We start from the raw sequence: 17,101 nt of genomic DNA, 5'->3' as shown, positions 1-17,101 counted from the left end.
TATACAGACGTCTGATTCCGACTTTGGAAACTCAAAATTATTCACCCGCTCCAACGGGCCGAATCAAAGTACTGGTGCTCCAAATGTGGCAATACAAAAAAGTTCATGGCTTCAGCATTCTTCTTAAACGCCCAAATGCATGGCTTTCAAATTTCAAGAGAGAACTTTTTCTCACAACTTGACGTGGGTATGGCAAAAGCCTCTGACAGGAACGTGCCTTTACTTTTGTTTCCGAGAAAACCCTTCTTCAGAGAGGCATACCCCACTATTATAATTTTACAGCCAACTGCTTGCGCACAGCACCAAACCACGGAGAAATTCTCAAGCCAACTTCCATGGAGGGCCTGGAGGTTCCCAGAAATTAAAACTGATCACCAGAGATCAGTTCCCCTTGAGAAAATAGCTGCTTTGGAGTGCAGCACTCCATTACATTCAATGCAATAGAGCAGGGGTGGCCAGCGGTAGCTCTCCAGATGTTTTTTTGCCTACAACTCCCATCAGCCCCAGCCGTTGGCCATGCTGGCTGGGGCTGATGGGAGTTGTAGGCAAAATAACATGTGGAGAGCTACCGTTGGCCACCTCTGCAATAGAGGATCCTCACCATTCCAAACCCAACCATCTCGGGTTGCCAGCTTCCAAGGCTGAGCCTGAAGATCTCCCAGAATTACAACTGACCTTCAGGCAACAGAGATCAGTTCCCCTGGAGAAAATGGCTGCTTCGAAGGGGTGACTCTGTTGGCATTATATCCTGCTGAGTTCCCTCCTCAAACCCCGCCCTCCTTAGGCTCCACCCCCAAATCTCTAGGAATTTCCCAACCCAGACTTGGCATCTCTAGGGCTCGGACCTCTGTGGGTCAGACTAGCACTGCTTTGAATTCTTTCAAGCTCCTTGCAGCCTGGATTGCTAAATCTCTCCCCACGTCTTTCTCTTCCAGACAACGTTTACAGAGAGTGCTTTGCGAATGGGAGCTGGGCAACCCGTGTGAATTACTCCCAGTGTCAGGAGATCCTCCACGAGGAGGTATGGACTCTCTTCTACATGTCAAATTTAAGCATGCATTTCTTTGTGAGTGGATGTGAATAAATAACACTGCTATCCAGTCAGGGGGAGTGAGTGGGAAGTGGGCCGGATGTCCCCTCTACAGGGGTGGAATTCTAGCAGGAGTTCCTTTGCATATTAAGCCACACACCCGAAAAAGAGCCTTGTAAGCTCTTGGAGGATTGGCTACATCAGGGGGTGTGGCCTCATATGCAAAGGAGCTCCTGCTAGAATTCCACCCCTGCCCCTCTATAAAGATCTACATCCGCACCGCAAATCAAAATTGGTTTCACCGTTGTTTCTCCAGGACCATTTCTGCAGTAGTGTCATTCCCTGTATTGACATTTTTAAAACTGCGAGTTGCGTGAAATTTTCTGCAGTAGATTTTTCCTCACCAGGCACAAACCCCACATTTTCTCCTTCTTACCCCGAATTTTTTGAACTCACTAAAACCGGAGGCTTCGGAAACCCACGGTAAGAAGGAGAAAACTTTGGGTTTGTACCTGGTGAGGAAAAACCTACTGCAGAAAATTTCACATGATGCGCAGTTTTAAAAATATCAATGCAGGGGATTTCAGTACTGTGGAAATGGTCCCAAAGAATTCTGCTATTTTTTAAAATCAGAGCTCTTTATATTTCTTATCCGTACCTTGCTTTGCTTCCCAATGGCAACCCAAACAAACTTACAAACATCATTCTCCCCTCCTCTATTTTATCCTCACAATAACAGAAGACTAGGTTGCGAGTGTGTAACTGGTCCAAGGTCACCCAACAAGCTTCCATGGCAGAGTGGAATTCGAACCTGGGCTTCCCAGATCCTAGCCCAACTATTACACAATGCTAGTTCTCTATTTGATTATATTGTTAATATGCTTTATATCATCAGTTCCCAACCTTTTTGGCGCCAGAGATCAATTTTGTGGAAGACAATTTTTCCACAGACCGGGGTGGGGTGGGGAAGGCAATGGTTTTGGGATTATATAATTGTGCACTTTATTTCTATTTCTTTGGTGTGATGGTTAAGTGTGCGGACTCTTATCTAGGAGAACCAGGTTTGATCCCCCACTCCTCCACTTGCAGCTGCTGGAATGGCCTTGGGTCAACCATAGCTCTCTCAGAGTTGTCCTTGAAAGGGCAGCTTCTGGGGAAAGCTCTCTCAGCCCCACCTCACAGGGTGTCTGTTGTGGGAGAGGAAGGTAATGGAGATTGTGAGCCACTCTGAGACTCTGAAATTCGGAGTGGAGGGCAGAATATAAATCCAATTTATTACTACTACTACATTGCAATATATAATGAAATAATTATGCAACTTACAGCCCAGTTGCTAACAGGCCACGGACCGGTACTGGTCCACAGACCGGGGGTTGGGGACCCCTGTTTTATATAACTCACTGTCCATGTACCACACCCTTTCTCTAGTGAACACAAATAGTTCTCCACCAGGCACCCACACAACAGCCCTGTGAGGTAAGTTAGGCTGAGAGTCTTACCAAATGAGCTGCATTGCTGAGTGGGCTCTGAATCTTTTTCCCTACACCACACTGGCTCACACAGGCATCAGAACAAGCCACCAGGGGTCATTTCAGTGAGATTTGCAGAAGAGTTTTCTCAATGGATTCCACCTTATGAGTCAGACCTCTTTTTCTTGCATGCCTGAAATCTCATGCCTCATCTTTCCTCATGATCAGGGGTGGAATTCCAGCAGGAGCTCCTTTGCATATTAGGTGACACTCCTCCTGATGTAGCCAGTCCTCCAAGAGCTTACAAGGCTCTTTTTTGTAAGCTCTTGGAGAAGAAGAAGAAGAAGAAGATATTGGATTTATATCCTGCCCTCCACTCCAAAGAGTCCCAGAGTGGCTCACAATCTCCTTTACCTTCCTCCCCCACAACAGACACCCTGTGAGGTGGGTGGGGCTACGAGATCTCTCACAGCAGCTGCCCTTTCAAGGACAACCTCTGCCAGAGCTATGGTTGACCCAAGGCCGTTCCAACAGCTGAAAGCGGAGGAGTGGGGAATCAAACCCAGTTCTCCCAGATAAGAGTCCACACACTTAACCACTACACTGAACTGGCTCTCCAGGACTGGCTACATCAGGTGCGTGGCCTAATATGCAAAGGAGCTCCTGCTAGAATTCCACCACTGCTCATGATAGACCACTTCTGTCCCAGAAGAGGTTGCCAGTTCTTGAAAGGTCGAAATCTGGCAAGAGACAGGCTCCTCTCAAGGTTCACCCACCCGGAAGTAAAACCAGCGGAGTTAAAGAGCAGAGCCCAGGTGCCAAGGACAGAACCATTGGATATTGACTCATGTTTGGCCCACTGATTTCTCCCATCAGTGTCCTACCTATGGCCTGCAACCAGGGATGGAATTCTAGCAGGAGTTCCTTTGCATATTAAGCCACACATCCCAGTGCAGCCAATCCTCCAAGAGCTTACAAGGCTCTTTTTTGTAAGCTCTCGGTGGATTGGCTACATCAGGGGGTTGTGGCCTAATATGCAAAGGAGCTCCCGATAGAATTCCAGCCCTGCCTGCAAACGTCAAGAGTCACTCCATCTTTGTTCCTCTTGCCATATGTATCTGAATAGCTATACAATGCTAACGCCGTGCTTTGCTGTGCTGGCTTTGAAGCTTTTTGTTGCTTATCTGAAGGGAGGGTGGCATGCCTGCGAATTGGCTCGTTACTATGCAACCAAGATCAGGAGAGCTGGAGAGATGCAACCAAGGGGCTGATAACGAACACCTGAGGTGATGAGAGCATAATAGTAAATCTGCATAAAATCCCCCGCTTTAGCTTGGCGCGCTTGGCTTGAGTTATAATGGTCCGAGCAAAGGTTTGTAAGAGCAAGGAACTGGCGGGAGAGCCAGTTCCGACAAGGCCTTTATCTGCTCATGATGCTGGAATAAAGATCTTGAACTATACTTGTCTTTTCCTTGCCTCTGGGTTTGACAACGACCCTACAAGAGGGAAAGAGAAGCAGAAAATGCAGCCAAAGATAGCTGCAGTGTTTAGAGAAGCTCCTTTTGAGGCACAGAAAAGCCTGAGGAGAAAATGGAAGTTAGAACTCAGTCAGTTGCTGCCAAAATGCTGCAGAGTTCTTAAAGGTAATAATAATAATAATGATGATGATGATGATGATGATGATGATGATGATGATGATGATGATGATAAACTTTTATTTATACCCCGCCCTCCCCACCTAGGCAGGCCCAGGGCGGCTAACAAGAAATGGTAAAACCATGATACAGATAAACAATAAATAATATAATTAATAATTTAAACAATAAAACCAATAAAACAGTATGACATTAAAATACAATCAAATGGCATATAAGATGGCTCGGTATTACTGATCTTATCAGGAGTTCTGTCTTAAAAAGCTAGCTGGAAGAGGGCAGTTTTGCAGGCCCTACGGAACTGGTTAAGATCCCGCAAGGCCCGTACCTCTTCCGGCAATTGATTCCACCATTGGGGGGCCTTTGTAGAGAACGCCTGTTCTCTGGTAGCTTTTAATTTAGTTTCTTTTGGCCCAGGGATTTCAAGAAGAAATGGTGCTGGAAAACATACAAAACTGTTAAAAAACTAGCCCTCTCACTTCTGTTCACTCACTTACAGAGTGGAGGTAAAATCACATCATCATAATCTGGCATCTGGCCATTTTATTTTTTTAAAGCAGCTCTGCCAGTGGAAAACTTGACTTCTTCATAGTTGGAATTTACTGTGGTTTGATAGTCGGTGTGATAGCTGCTTGTGGTGGGTGCAAACATTTCTTGACTCTGCAGCCTTGTGTGTGTGTGTGTGGCGCAGAGTGTGGGAGGGAGGGGAGTGCAAAGAGTTCTTATTCCGTAGCCATTATCTGGAAAATCCCAGAAGGCTGACACTTAATTAGAATTTAGCAAAGGTTCCTGGAAACATGATATATCCGCAGTGGCAATTAAGTTTGGTTGTCCCCGGGGGTAGGAAGGAGAGAGGGGAGACTCGGAGAGGAGTCACAGGAGAGAAGGGCCGACTAATTAAATTAGTCAATTGCCTTGCTGTGCAGCTCACATCCAGCAATTGTGAATTAGCAATTAATGGGGGGGGAAAAAGAGCCGCCCCCTTTCGCAAGAGGACTGCGACACCTTGAACCCCAGAGGACTGAAAACTGATCCCCCCCACACACATACCGCCCACATCTTCTGCACATGTAAGGATTTATGTTCATTCTTGAGAGCGTCTCCATCACCTCAGGGAGGCCCTCTCTGGTCCCAGCGCAGCGTCTCTGTATGTCCTTCTCACAATCCCAGTTCTGTCCCAGCTCCTTGGCTGTTTCTGTGGAAAGGCTGCCATGGGAGAGGTACTCCTTACTGGTAAACATCAGCAAGGTAACGAATGACTGTTTGCCCTTTGAGCTACGCTGCATTGTTTGCCTTTGAGCTACATCAGGGGGTGTAGCCTAATATGCAAAGGAGTTCCTGCTACCAAAAAAAGCCCTGTTGAGATCTAAAGAGGGTCAGCCCTGGCCGGTGTTTGGATGGGAGACCACCAAGAAATTCTATGGGCCACCTCTCAACTTCTCTTGCCTTGAAAACCCTGTGGGATCATTGGAAGTCAGCTGTGACTTGATGGCACTTTCCACCACAACACCCTTTGCATGGGGCAAATGACTGCCGTGGGCACAAACTGCAGCAGCAAGGCTTTCATTTGGGACTGGCCACTCAGAGCATATAATTCCAGCGCTTCAACAACATTCTGGGCACATAGGCTGCTCTCAGATATATCCGACCTCCTCCCCTCAGTACTAACAGTTTCTTTTCCTCCAAACCATTGCCCTCTTCCATTTGTTATAAGCTCTCTTTCTCACAAACACACACAGTCTTGAATTCAGGGCTTTTTCTGAGCAGGAATGCAGTTCCGGCTGGCCTGGTGTCAGGGGGTGTGGCCTAATATGCAAACAAGTTCCTGCTGGGTTTTTTCTACAGGAAAGCTCTGTGTGAAACAATGGTGATGTCAGTGGGAGTGGCCTAATATGCAAATGAGTTCCTGTTGGGGTTTTTGTCAGAAAAAAATCCATTGAATCCATTGCCAAACAGTTCTACTAGATACTGATCAGAGCCTGCCGGTAGCCTTCCTGGTCCACAGGGAGAAAATAATCCCCCCTGCAAATGTTGTATATAGTACTTTTTCTTAGGACCAGCTACAATATCCCACAACTGTTAATAATCTGTTCTCCAGAATTCTTCCATCAAACTGAAGGTTAAAAAAAAAATTGAAGTTTGCTGAAAGAAATGTATAAGAACATAATGAAAGAAATGTATAAGAACTCTGCTGGATCATTCCAATAGTCCATCCTGTCACACAGTAGCCAGCCAGTTCCTCTGGAGGGCCAACAACAGGGCAAAGAGGCTGAGACCTTCCCCTGATAAGAACATAAAGAGAGCCCCGGGGGATCAGACCAATAGCCCATCTAGTCCAGCATCCTGTCTCACACAGTAGCCAACCAGTTCCTCTGGACAGCCAACAGCAGAGCATAGAGGCTGAGGCCTTCCCCTGATAAGAACATAAAGAGAGCCCTGCTGGATCAGACCACTAGCCCATCTAGTCCAGCATCCTGTCTCACACAGTAGCCAACCAGTTCCTCTGGACAGCCAACAGCATGGCACAGAAGCCAAGGCCTTCCCCTGATAAGAACATAAGGAGAGCCCTGCTGGATCAGACCACTAGCCCATCTAGTCCAGCATCCTGTCTCACACAGTAGCCAACCAGTTCCTCTGGACAGCCAACAGCATGGCACAGAAGCCAAGGCCTTCCCCTGATAAGAACATAAGGAGAGCCCTGCTGGATCAGACCAGTGGTCCATCTAGTCCAGCATCCTGTCTCACACAGTAGCCAACCAGTTCCTCTGGACAGCCAACAGCAGGGCATAGAGGCTGAGGCCTTCCCCTGATAAGAACATAAAGAGAGCCCTGCTGGATCAGACCACTAGCCCATCTAGTCCAGCATCCTGTCTCACACAGTAGCCAACCAGTTCCTCTGGACAGCCAACAGCAGGGCATAGAGGCTGAGGCCTTCCCCTGATAAGAACATAAAGAGAGCCCTGCTGGATCAGACCACTAGCCCATCTAGTCCAGCATCCTGTCTCACACAGTAGCCAACCAGTTCCTCTGGAAAGCCAACAACATGGCATAGAAGTCAAGGCCTTCCCCTGATGTTGCCTCCTGGCTCTGGGATTCAGAGGCTTAGTCCCTCTGAATATGGAAGTTCCTCTCAGTCACCATGGTTAGTAGCCATTGATAGATTTACCTATCTAATCTCATTTTCAAGCTGTTTCTTCCTGTGGCCATCACTACATCGTCTGACGGTGAACTCCACGTTTTAATCACTCTCTGTGTCAAGTAATATTTCCTTTTGTCCAGCCTGAACCCACTACCCATCAGCTTTATTGGATGTTAGGATTGCCAGGTCCCCTGTGTTCTGGAGCGGGGGATTTTCCCTCCCAAATGGCTAGAGCGTCTGGGAAAACCATAGAGTTTTCCCGGAAATGCCTAGAGTGGTTGCTGTGTGACGTCGCCAGTACGATGACGTCACTTCCGGGTGATGGCATCACGCTGGCAACGTAAGGGGAGGTTCCCCCTGCAGCCCTATTGCATGTCCTCAAGTTCTAGTATTTTGGAAGAGGGAGGGGTGTGAGGCAAGTGCTTATGATTTTGTACAGGACATATTGCAATTAAGTGAAGTGGAGCTGGTGGGATGAAGCAGGGTGGGGCAAGGTGGGAGCTAGTTGCCATTTGAGAAGCTGAAAGCCAGCATTTTAATTGCACGCTTCTCCAGCAGTCTAGAAATTGGTACCACAGCCATTCAATGCACAGTTCTCAGGTCAGATCTGGATCCACCAGCAGTTCTAGTTGCCTGCTGCCATTGTGACACAGCGTCACTCTAGGAATCGCTGGAGTTTCCAGCGATTCCTAGAGCTATCCTACATCACTTCTGTATATTTTCCCGGAAGAGGCGTAGAGAGCCAGCTGATGTCTGCCTGGTGCAGAAAGAAAGGTGATGCCTAATAGACTCTGCTGATCTCTGAAGTGCCTCCTCTTTCAGTGAGGAAGAGGAGGATCAGGATTAACTCCAGTTTGAGGAAGAAGCAAGTTAGCAGCAGAAATCGCATCGGGCATCATGGCCCCTTTAGGTGCCACTGATCTAGATTCTGCTGGGTTCCACCAGGGAATCTCTGCCTTTATCTGCCATTTCCCCCCCTGCCCCTCCCCCAACGCATGCACCCAGCTTTGCCCTGAGGCCCATGATTTTGGCCTGGTTCCACCACCTGTCTTCGCCTCAAGAAATTTGGTACTTGTGCCCAGCATCTTTGGAATGAAAGAGCCAGCAATCTTATTTGCCCAATCTGTACGCTCCAAAGTTTGGAAACAAGATGTATTTAGAATAATCTCTTTTTTGTTTGTGCTTTCCCTCCTGGACAGAAAAGAAGCAAGCTCCATTATCACGTCGCGGTCGTCATCAACTATCTGGGGCACTGCATCTCTTTAGGAGCCTTGCTGGCGGCTTTTGTGCTGTTCATGCGCTTAAGGTGAGCGAAGCTATCGGAAGGAGTCCCACCGTCTTAAGCACAGAGGATAGGAGAGGACGCCAGGAGGATCCTGCCTTGAGGCTGGGATAGAGTCAGGGCTGGCGAGCGGTAGTAGGCCAGGTAGGCGGCCGCCTAGGTTGCCACCTGGCCTCAGGGCACCACGAGGCACCCCGTCTCCTCACGCCCTGCACCTGATGCCTTCCAGACTTCGCCAAGGCCTCCTGAGGCAAAGTCGAACGTGGCAGCGAGCGTACTCGAAGCCCAGCTCTGAGCACGGCCGCTGCCTTCCAGACTTCGCCAGGCTTCCCGAGGCTCAGGAAGCCTTAGCAAAGTTGGAGGGTGTGTGACAGTGACATCATCAAGGCGCATGCGCTTCACACGTGCGAATATACCGCTGGGGGGTGGCAGAGGAGCGGGGTTTGGCCTGGGGCGCAGGAACCTAAAGCACCAGGCCTAGCACTGGATAGGATGCAGGATAGCCGCAGGAACCTCTAGCACTGGATAGGATTGCCAGGGTCTACCTGGCTGCCGGTGGAGGGCTCCAGGGTCTGTTCTGGGATCTTTTGGTGTACATGCAAAGCACGCACCCCACAGTGACATCATCTAGGTCAAGGGATGGTGATGCTCTAGTTTTTTGGGCAAAACTCCTGATTTGAGCCCAATTTTACCATAAAGTTTTGCCCAAAAACTAGAGCGTCACCCCCTGATGTTGGCGATGTGATGACAACACTTCCATGTGACGTTATCGCAGTGTGTACGCTTCGGGTGATGTCATTACATCACGTTCGGGGGCATTTGTGAGTGAGGTTTCTCCCTTCAGGCCAATCGGCTGGCTGCAGAGAGAGGCCCACAAAAGTAGGGGAGCTCCTGCTCAGACCTGGGGGCCTGGCAACTCTAGTTTGGGAGGGATTGGGATTAATGGACTTTTGGGTTCCTCTCCACCCTGTCGTTCTGAGCCGTCCTTATCCTCCTTCAGGAGCATTCGCTGCTTGCGAAATATTATCCACTGGAATCTGATCACGGCCTTCATCTTGCGGAATGCCACGTGGTTTGTGGTGCAGCTCACCATGAATCCAGATGTCCACGAAAGCAACGTGGTAGGTCCACCTGGGTCAGCGCTGATGACTGTGAGACCTGCAATTGGATCTGCTGGCCTGGCAGAGTTTAGAGCAGGGGTGGCCAAACTGCAGCTCTTTCACACACATTTGGTGCATTCACGCTACACCAGGGGTGGCCAAACTTGTTTAATGGAAGAGCCCTGAAGAATAAACGTCAGGTATTGAAAAACCACAGTGCATGAATGTCAGATGCTTGAGAGCCACAAAACGATGGAGGGAGGGGTGGAGAAGCAACTTGAAACACATTCTCTAGTAGTGGCTTCTCTTATGTTCTTATAAAACGGATAAAAGGAAGTCCTTCTTCACCCAAAGGGCGATTAACATGTGGAATTCACTGCCACAAGAGGTGGTGGCGGCCACAAGCATAGCCACCTTCAAGAGGGGTTTAGATAAAAATATGGAGCAGAGGTCCATCAGTGGCTATTAGCCACAGTGTGTGTGTATGTATAACATTTTTTGCCACTGTGTGACACAAAGTGTTGGACTGGATGGGCCATTGGCCTGATCCAACATGGCTTCTCTTATGTTCTTATGAAGTGATTTAAAGAGGAAAATGCTTTTTTCCAAGCCAGCTGGTGGGGTGGTGGGGGCTTCAAGAGCCACACAGTATGTGTGAAAGAGCCACGCGTGGCTCCCAAGCCACAGTTTGGCCACCCTTGCCCAGTTCCGCAAGGCTTGCAAGACGACACTGTTTTGGTTAGCATTGGAACTGAAATGCTGGGAGCTGTGTTTTGCATCCAGATTTTTGCTATTCTTACACAGTGAAATCCAGATGTAAAATGCATGATTTAGCATAGTGTGAATGCACCAATTGTGGGGCTCTCAAAGCCAGTCAGCAGCTTGGAGAATGCATTTAAAGTTAAAGTTGCTTTCTTTCCACCTCTCCCTCCCTACGCCCTCCCCAGCTATCTCCCTCCCTCCCTTGCAGCTGTCCAACATCTGGCATTTATTCTATGTGGCTCTTATGCTAAGCAAGTTTGACCACCCCTGGTTTAGAGATCCAAAAAGATTGCATCAAACCAGGTGCATAAAAATGTGGGAAACCGGAAAGTGGATGATCGCAGATTCCCCCCTCCTTTGCTATGCTCTTTCCCAAACCTGGTTTGATAACAACCTTTGTGGGAAGACTGCAGTCAAAGCATCCCTGAATGCTGCGTGGATAGGAAGGTGAGCATTTTTGAAAAGGTGGCCCGTTTTACTGCCTTTTTCTTGTCTCAGCCCCTTCCCCATGGCTGCCATTTCCCCTGCACCCCCAGAGGGCTTTGTTTTAAATCAGCAACTGATTACTATAACAGTATACCATTATAATGATCTATTGCTGTGACAGTCTATTGCCCCCCGGACACCCCATTGCTGCTGCAGACACTTCTGTAATCCGTAGCAGCCATGAAAACTGCATGGAGAACCATCACTATGCAGCAGCAGCCCCAAATCAACTCCATTTTAAGTTTACTACCTAAGAAATTGCTCTACTTTGCCCTATAGGAGAGGGACAGATGTTTTGTTTATCGAGTTCTTCCGCACTTTTAGAAGATGGCAGGTGGGATGGGGGTGGGAACTGATATGCAGGTAGTCACAGATCAGTCTTGACAAGAGATTCCCAACCTTTTTGAGCCTCTGGGCACCTTTCTGACACAGCATGGTTACGGAATGGCTGCCGTGGGAGGTGGCGCCAGTCACAAAATGGCCGCCACAGCTTACTTTCGATCCTTGTGCAGTGGTGGTAGCTGCTAAATCTGAAGAACCAATCATATCTCCAGTGGCCAACCAGAAGCCATGCTGGGTAAAAGTCCCACCTGGCTCTGCCCATTTTCTAAAAATACTTATTGGATACCACATTGGGGATCCCTGGTCTTCACTTTCTAAAGAGGGCCTGGTCATAGATAGTGTTTGGGGGTTTAGAGGCCTCCTGAATAATCAATCAAATCTCCAGTGGCCAACCATTCTCCTGACCCCACTCTGTTTCCCACCTGGTAGGCCTGGTGTCGTCTCGTCACTGCTGCCTACAACTATTTCCATGTCACCAATTTCTTCTGGATGTTTGGGGAAGGATGTTACCTCCACACAGCCATCGTCCTTACCTACTCCACCGACAAGCTGCGGAAATGGATGTTCATCTGTATTGGCTGGTGTGAGTACCAGGGGGAGGAATGGGTGAATCATATCCGGGCGGGGTAACCAAAGGGCAGTGGGAGCCTTTTCTTGAGAGGAATTCCCTAGACTCGTCCTACGGATGAATAGAAGGGAGACCTATGACAGGCTTACACACCTAATAACATGTGATCTCTAGTAACATGTGGGCAAAGGACAAGGGACACAAAATGTCCTCATTCCTTCCTCATTCAGACCTTCTCTCTCTCTCTCTCATCTCTCTATCATCTATCTATCATCTAACTATCATCTACCTGTCTGTCTGTCTGTCTATCTGTCATCTATCTATCTATCTGTCTGTCTATCATCTGTCTGTCTTTCTATCGTCTGTCTGTCTGTCTGTCATCTATCTATCATCTGTCTGTCTGTCTGTCTATCATCTGTCTGTCTATCTATCATCTATCTGTCTGTCTATCATCATCTTTCTTTTATCATCTTTCTTTTATCTTCTATCTATTATCTTCTATCTCTCTCTCTCTCATCTCTCTATCATCTATCTATCTATCATCTAACTATCATCTACCTGTCTGTCTGTCTGTCTGTCTGTCTGTCTGTCTGTCTATCTATCTATCTATCTATCTATCTATCTATCTATCTATCTATCTATCTATCTATCTATCTATCTATCTATCTATCTATCTATCTATCTATCATCTATCTATCTGTCTGTCTATCGTCTGTCTGTCTGTCTATCTATCATCTATCTATCATCTGTCTATCTGTCTGTCTGTCTGTCTGTCTATCATCTGTCTGTCTGTCTGTCTATCTATCATCATCTTTCTTTTATCTTCTATATTATCTTCTATCTATTATCTTCTATCTTTTATCTCCTATCTATCTATCTATCTATCTATCTATCTATCTATCTATCTATCTATCTATCTATCTATCTATCTATCTATCTATCTATCTATCTATCTATCTATCATCTTCATCATCATCATCTCTCTCTCTCCATCCATCCATTTACAGCTAGTACATACTAAGGAAAAGGCATCCTTTACATGCTTAGAGTTTTCAATTTACTTCCTCCGTTTCAGAGCTTAGTTTTGTCACTGAAAACTGGGCCTAAACTCAGTTTATAATCTAGGCCACACTAGACATTATGGCAGCCTCAAGGTCAACCCATAACCACCATGGCTATTTTAAAAAGGAATCTGACAATTTTAAAAATGCCAGAAGGCTGTGGCACAGGTTACCAAGTGATCTCCCCCCCCCCCCCATATGTCTTTGCAGGTATGGGAAGGGAGGACTCGATTGTCTGGTTCCCTCCATGCCACTGACCTGGTCCACATCGTTTTTAAATGGTCAAATTCTTCCCTGAAATGGCAGTTTGTCCCACAGAGCCACTTCACGTGGCTAAGAATATGGAGCTAAGCCTAGGTGAAATAAAAGTCCCACAGCTACATATGTATTCAGAAACACCATCCTGTACTCTGGTCTTTTAGAAACAGGATCTGGGACCGCCCCATAGTGATTACAGGACCTCAAATTATGCCCTGCACTCTGTACATGCTCAAACTTTTCATTATTGACTATGTTGAAGAGCTGAGCCCTTGCATGGAAAACAAGCCCTGGGGCTAAATTCTGAAAATACCTCTGGAATGGGGATGAAGTCAGGTGCTGGGAGCTGAACCCAAATATGCTTTCCCCATCCTCTGCCCTTCTGTTCTGGGGTCTTTCGCCAGCAGAGCTGCTGAGATACATCTCTGTTTTATTTGCAGGCATCCCTTTCCCCATCATCATCGCCTGGGCCATTGGGAAGCTCTACTATGACAACGAGAAGTAAGTCAGTCCCACCTCGCCACCCACCCAGCTCTCTGCTGCTATGGCGATGGCTTCCCGAGCAGGCCTAGTGCAGCCTTGGAGTGGGTGTTGCAGAAGGATCTGGAGGTGGGGAGCTGGATCGTTTTGCAGGCATCCAAGAAGTGCTCTTTTTAAATTCCCAAACAAGGAAGAGACTGAGGCTACTTCGGCAGACTAGTTGAAGAGCAGAAGAAGAAGAGTCGGTTTTTATACTTTGCTTTTCTCTGCTCCAGAGCAGCTTGCGAGCACCTTTCCCTTCCTTTCCCCACAACAGCAGCCTTGGGAGGTACATATGAACATGAACATATGAAGCTGCCTTATACTGGATCAGATCCTCGGTCCATCAAAGTCAGTATTGTCCACTCAGACTGGCAGCGGCTCTCCAGGGTCTCAAGCTGAGGTTTTTCATGCCTATTTGCCTGGACCCTTTTTAGTTGGAGATGCCAGGGATTGAACCTGGGACCTTCTACTTACCAAGCAGATGCTCTACCACTGAGCCTCCGTCCCTCTCCAGGAAGAACTTCCTGACAGAGCAGTTCCTCAGTGGAACAGGCTTCCTCAGGAGGTAGTGGGCTCTCCTTCCTTGGAGGTTTTTAAGCAGAGGCTAGATGGCCATCTGACAGCAATGCTGATTCTGTGAACGTAGGCAGATCATGACAGGGAGAGCAGGAAGGGTTACATGCATCATTGCTTTGTTCTTGTGACCCTTTCTTACACGTCCAGGAAATGATGTTTACCACTTTAGGTTCAGTCAGCAATTGGAGGTTTTTGCCATCTTCTGGGCATGGAGCAGGGGTCGCTGGGAATGTATGTGGGGGAAGGTACTTGTGAATTTCCTGCATTGTGCAAGGTGATGGATTGGATGACCCTGGAGGTCCCTTCCGACTCTGATTCTGCTACATCCACTGGCAGTGAAATCCACAATGTAATTAGTTGTTGAGCAGAAATGTGCTTCCTTTTGTCTATCCTAAATATGTTGCCCATCAATTTCATTAGGTGCCCCCACATGCTAGTGGATTCTTTTTGGCGGGGGGGGGGAGTTCTTTCTATTTGCTTTCTCTACTTCATTCACAATTTTATAAACCTCCGTCCTGGAGTTCAGCAAGAGACTTACTGGGTGGTGAGCGGCCCTTGCTGGTGATGTCACGACGTGGTGATGTCACTTCCGGCATGGCCAGAAGTGACATCATCCCATCGAGCAAAGTTCTAGCATCTGCCCAGAACTGCAGAGCAATCCATTAGGAGTGTGACAAGATGGGAAGAGGCTGCTATGTGAAGCGATGCCAGAGGGAATTGTGGGAGGCACGGGTCCTCACGAGAGGGCACTGCAGCGGGTCAGAAGACAGCTTCCCTCAAATCCATTCTTCTTTTAGGTCACTTTTTTAGGGGAGGGGCAGTGGCTCAGTGGTAGAGCATCTGCTTGGTAAGCAGAAGGCCTCAGGTTCATAAGAAGGCATGTTGGATCAGGCCAGTGGCCCATCCAGTCCAACACTCTGTGTCACAGAAGAACATAAGAGAAGCCATGTTGGATCAGGCCAATGGCCCATCCAGTCCAACACTCTGTGTCACAGAAGAACATAAGAGAAGCCATGTTGGATCAGGCCAATGGCCCATCCAGTCCAACACTCTGTGTCACAGAAGAACATAAGAGAAGCCATGTTGGATCAGGCCAATGGCCCATCCAGTCCAACACTCTGTGTCACAGAAGAACATAAGAGAAGCCATGTTGGATCAGGCCAATGGCCCATCCAGTCCAACACTCTGTGTCACAGAAGAACATAAGAGAAGCCATGTTGGATCAGGCCAATGGCCCATCCAGTCCAACACTCTGTGTCACATAAGAACATAAGAGAAGCCCTGTTGCATCAGGCCAATGGCCCATCCAGTCCAACACTCTGTGTCACACAATGGCCAATATATGCCTTCTCTTCTCTTATATTCTTATGAACCTAGGGCCTTCTGCTTACCAAGCAGATGCTCTACCACTGAGCCACCGCCCCTCTCCTAAAAAAGTGACTTAAAAGAAGAGTGGATTTGAGTTCAATCCCCAGCATCTCCAACTAAAAAGGGTCCAGGCAAGTAGGTGTGAAGAACCTCAGCTTGAGACCCTGGAGAGCTGCTGCCAGTCTGAGTAGACAATACTGACTTTGAAGGACTGAGGGTCTGTTTCAGTATAAGGCAGCTTCATATGTTCACAAGTTCTCCAGGCCCTCCTACTTGCTACCTCAGTGCCACCTAATTGACAGCTTGTTGTGAAGGCAAAGGGGCTGTATATTTGTAGGCTGAATAAGGACAAACATCTGTGCCTGTATTCCATCTCCTTCTCCGCCAAGTGGTGGAATCGCAAAGTGCAGAGCTGCTGTCTAGTCACAGTGCTCCTCGGATGACTAGAACCTGAACTCTGTTCTGCTCTCCTGCAGGCCTGCCCCCCAAAGTACGGCTGTGGGGCTATGCTAGAGTTCAGTAGAGTGGAAGGCTCAGAAGAAAGAGTGTTGTCACATTTTTGGCAGGGAAGGAAGAAGATGGACCTGCTAAAATTCTATCTGTATTGATTCTATCCTGTCCAGAGAGCCAGTTTGGCGTAGTGGTTAAGAGCGGTGGACTCTAATCTAGGAGAACCAAGTTTGATTTCCCGCTCCTCCTCCACATGCATCCATCTGGGTGACCTTGGGTCAGTCACAGTTCTCTCAGAGCTGTTCTCTCAAGAGCACTTCACGCAGAGCTCTCTCAGCCTCACCCTGCCTGACAGGGTGTCTGTTGCGGGGAAGGGAAGGAGATTGTAAGCTGCTCTGAGAATTCCGGTGAAAGGTGGAGTATAAATCCAACTCGTAGAATCATAGAGTTGGAAGGGTCCTACAGGGTCATCTAGTCCAACTCCCTCCACAGTGCAGGAAATTCAGATACCTCCCACACACGCACATACACAGTGACCCCTGTTCAGCTTTCCCCAAAGAGTTGAAGCCATATAAACAGCCACGCCATTTCTTTTAAAAATCCTTACAACCACTACGTGAGATAGGTCAGGCTAGTGACCAGTCCAAGAAATAGAGGAAGGTAAAAAAAATAAAATCATCTCTTCCGTGTGGTTATTAGGCAGCCAATCAGCTGATAAAAGGAAGTACTTCTTCGCCCAAAAGGTGATTAACACATGGGATTAACACATGGGATTCACTGCCACAGGAGGTGGTGGAGGCTGCACGCATAGACAGCTTCAAGAGGTGATTGGATAAACATATGTCTGGGGCAAGTGATGCTCTTTATTCTTGGTGCTTGGGGGGGGCACAGTGGGAGGGCTTCTAGGGTCCTGGCCCCACTGATGGACCTCCTGATGGCATCTGGGGGGTTTTTGGCCACTGTGTGACACAGAGGCCGTTTTCCCACTTACCTTACCCAGGAGTGACGTCCCTCTTCACCGCGCTGCGTCTGC

The 17,101-nt window shown here is 47.9% G+C and overlaps 1 protein-coding gene across 2 annotated transcripts in view; it reads left to right on the top strand.

Annotated features, from left to right (window-relative positions):
* Window positions 1-17,101, top strand: part of CRHR1 (corticotropin releasing hormone receptor 1) — a 146,335-nt gene that overhangs the window by 103,486 nt on the left and 25,748 nt on the right. For both annotated transcript variants that reach the window (XR_009556242.1, XM_060256115.1), the window contains exons 4-8: window positions 936-1,021; window positions 8,493-8,599; window positions 9,576-9,696; window positions 11,695-11,848; window positions 13,593-13,653. Coding sequence is in view for 1 of the 2 variants with exons in the window: in XM_060256115.1 (XP_060112098.1) it covers window positions 936-1,021; window positions 8,493-8,599; window positions 9,576-9,696; window positions 11,695-11,848; window positions 13,593-13,653 (529 nt within the window). In the remaining variant the exon portion in view is untranslated. The remainder of the gene's footprint in view (window positions 1-935; window positions 1,022-8,492; window positions 8,600-9,575; window positions 9,697-11,694; window positions 11,849-13,592; window positions 13,654-17,101) is intronic.

This window comes from Heteronotia binoei, chromosome 15 (genome assembly GCF_032191835.1).
Source record: "Heteronotia binoei isolate CCM8104 ecotype False Entrance Well chromosome 15, APGP_CSIRO_Hbin_v1, whole genome shotgun sequence".
NCBI classification, from domain to species: Eukaryota; Metazoa; Chordata; class Lepidosauria; order Squamata; family Gekkonidae; genus Heteronotia; species Heteronotia binoei.
This window is presented reverse-complemented; position numbering and strand designations above follow the sequence as displayed.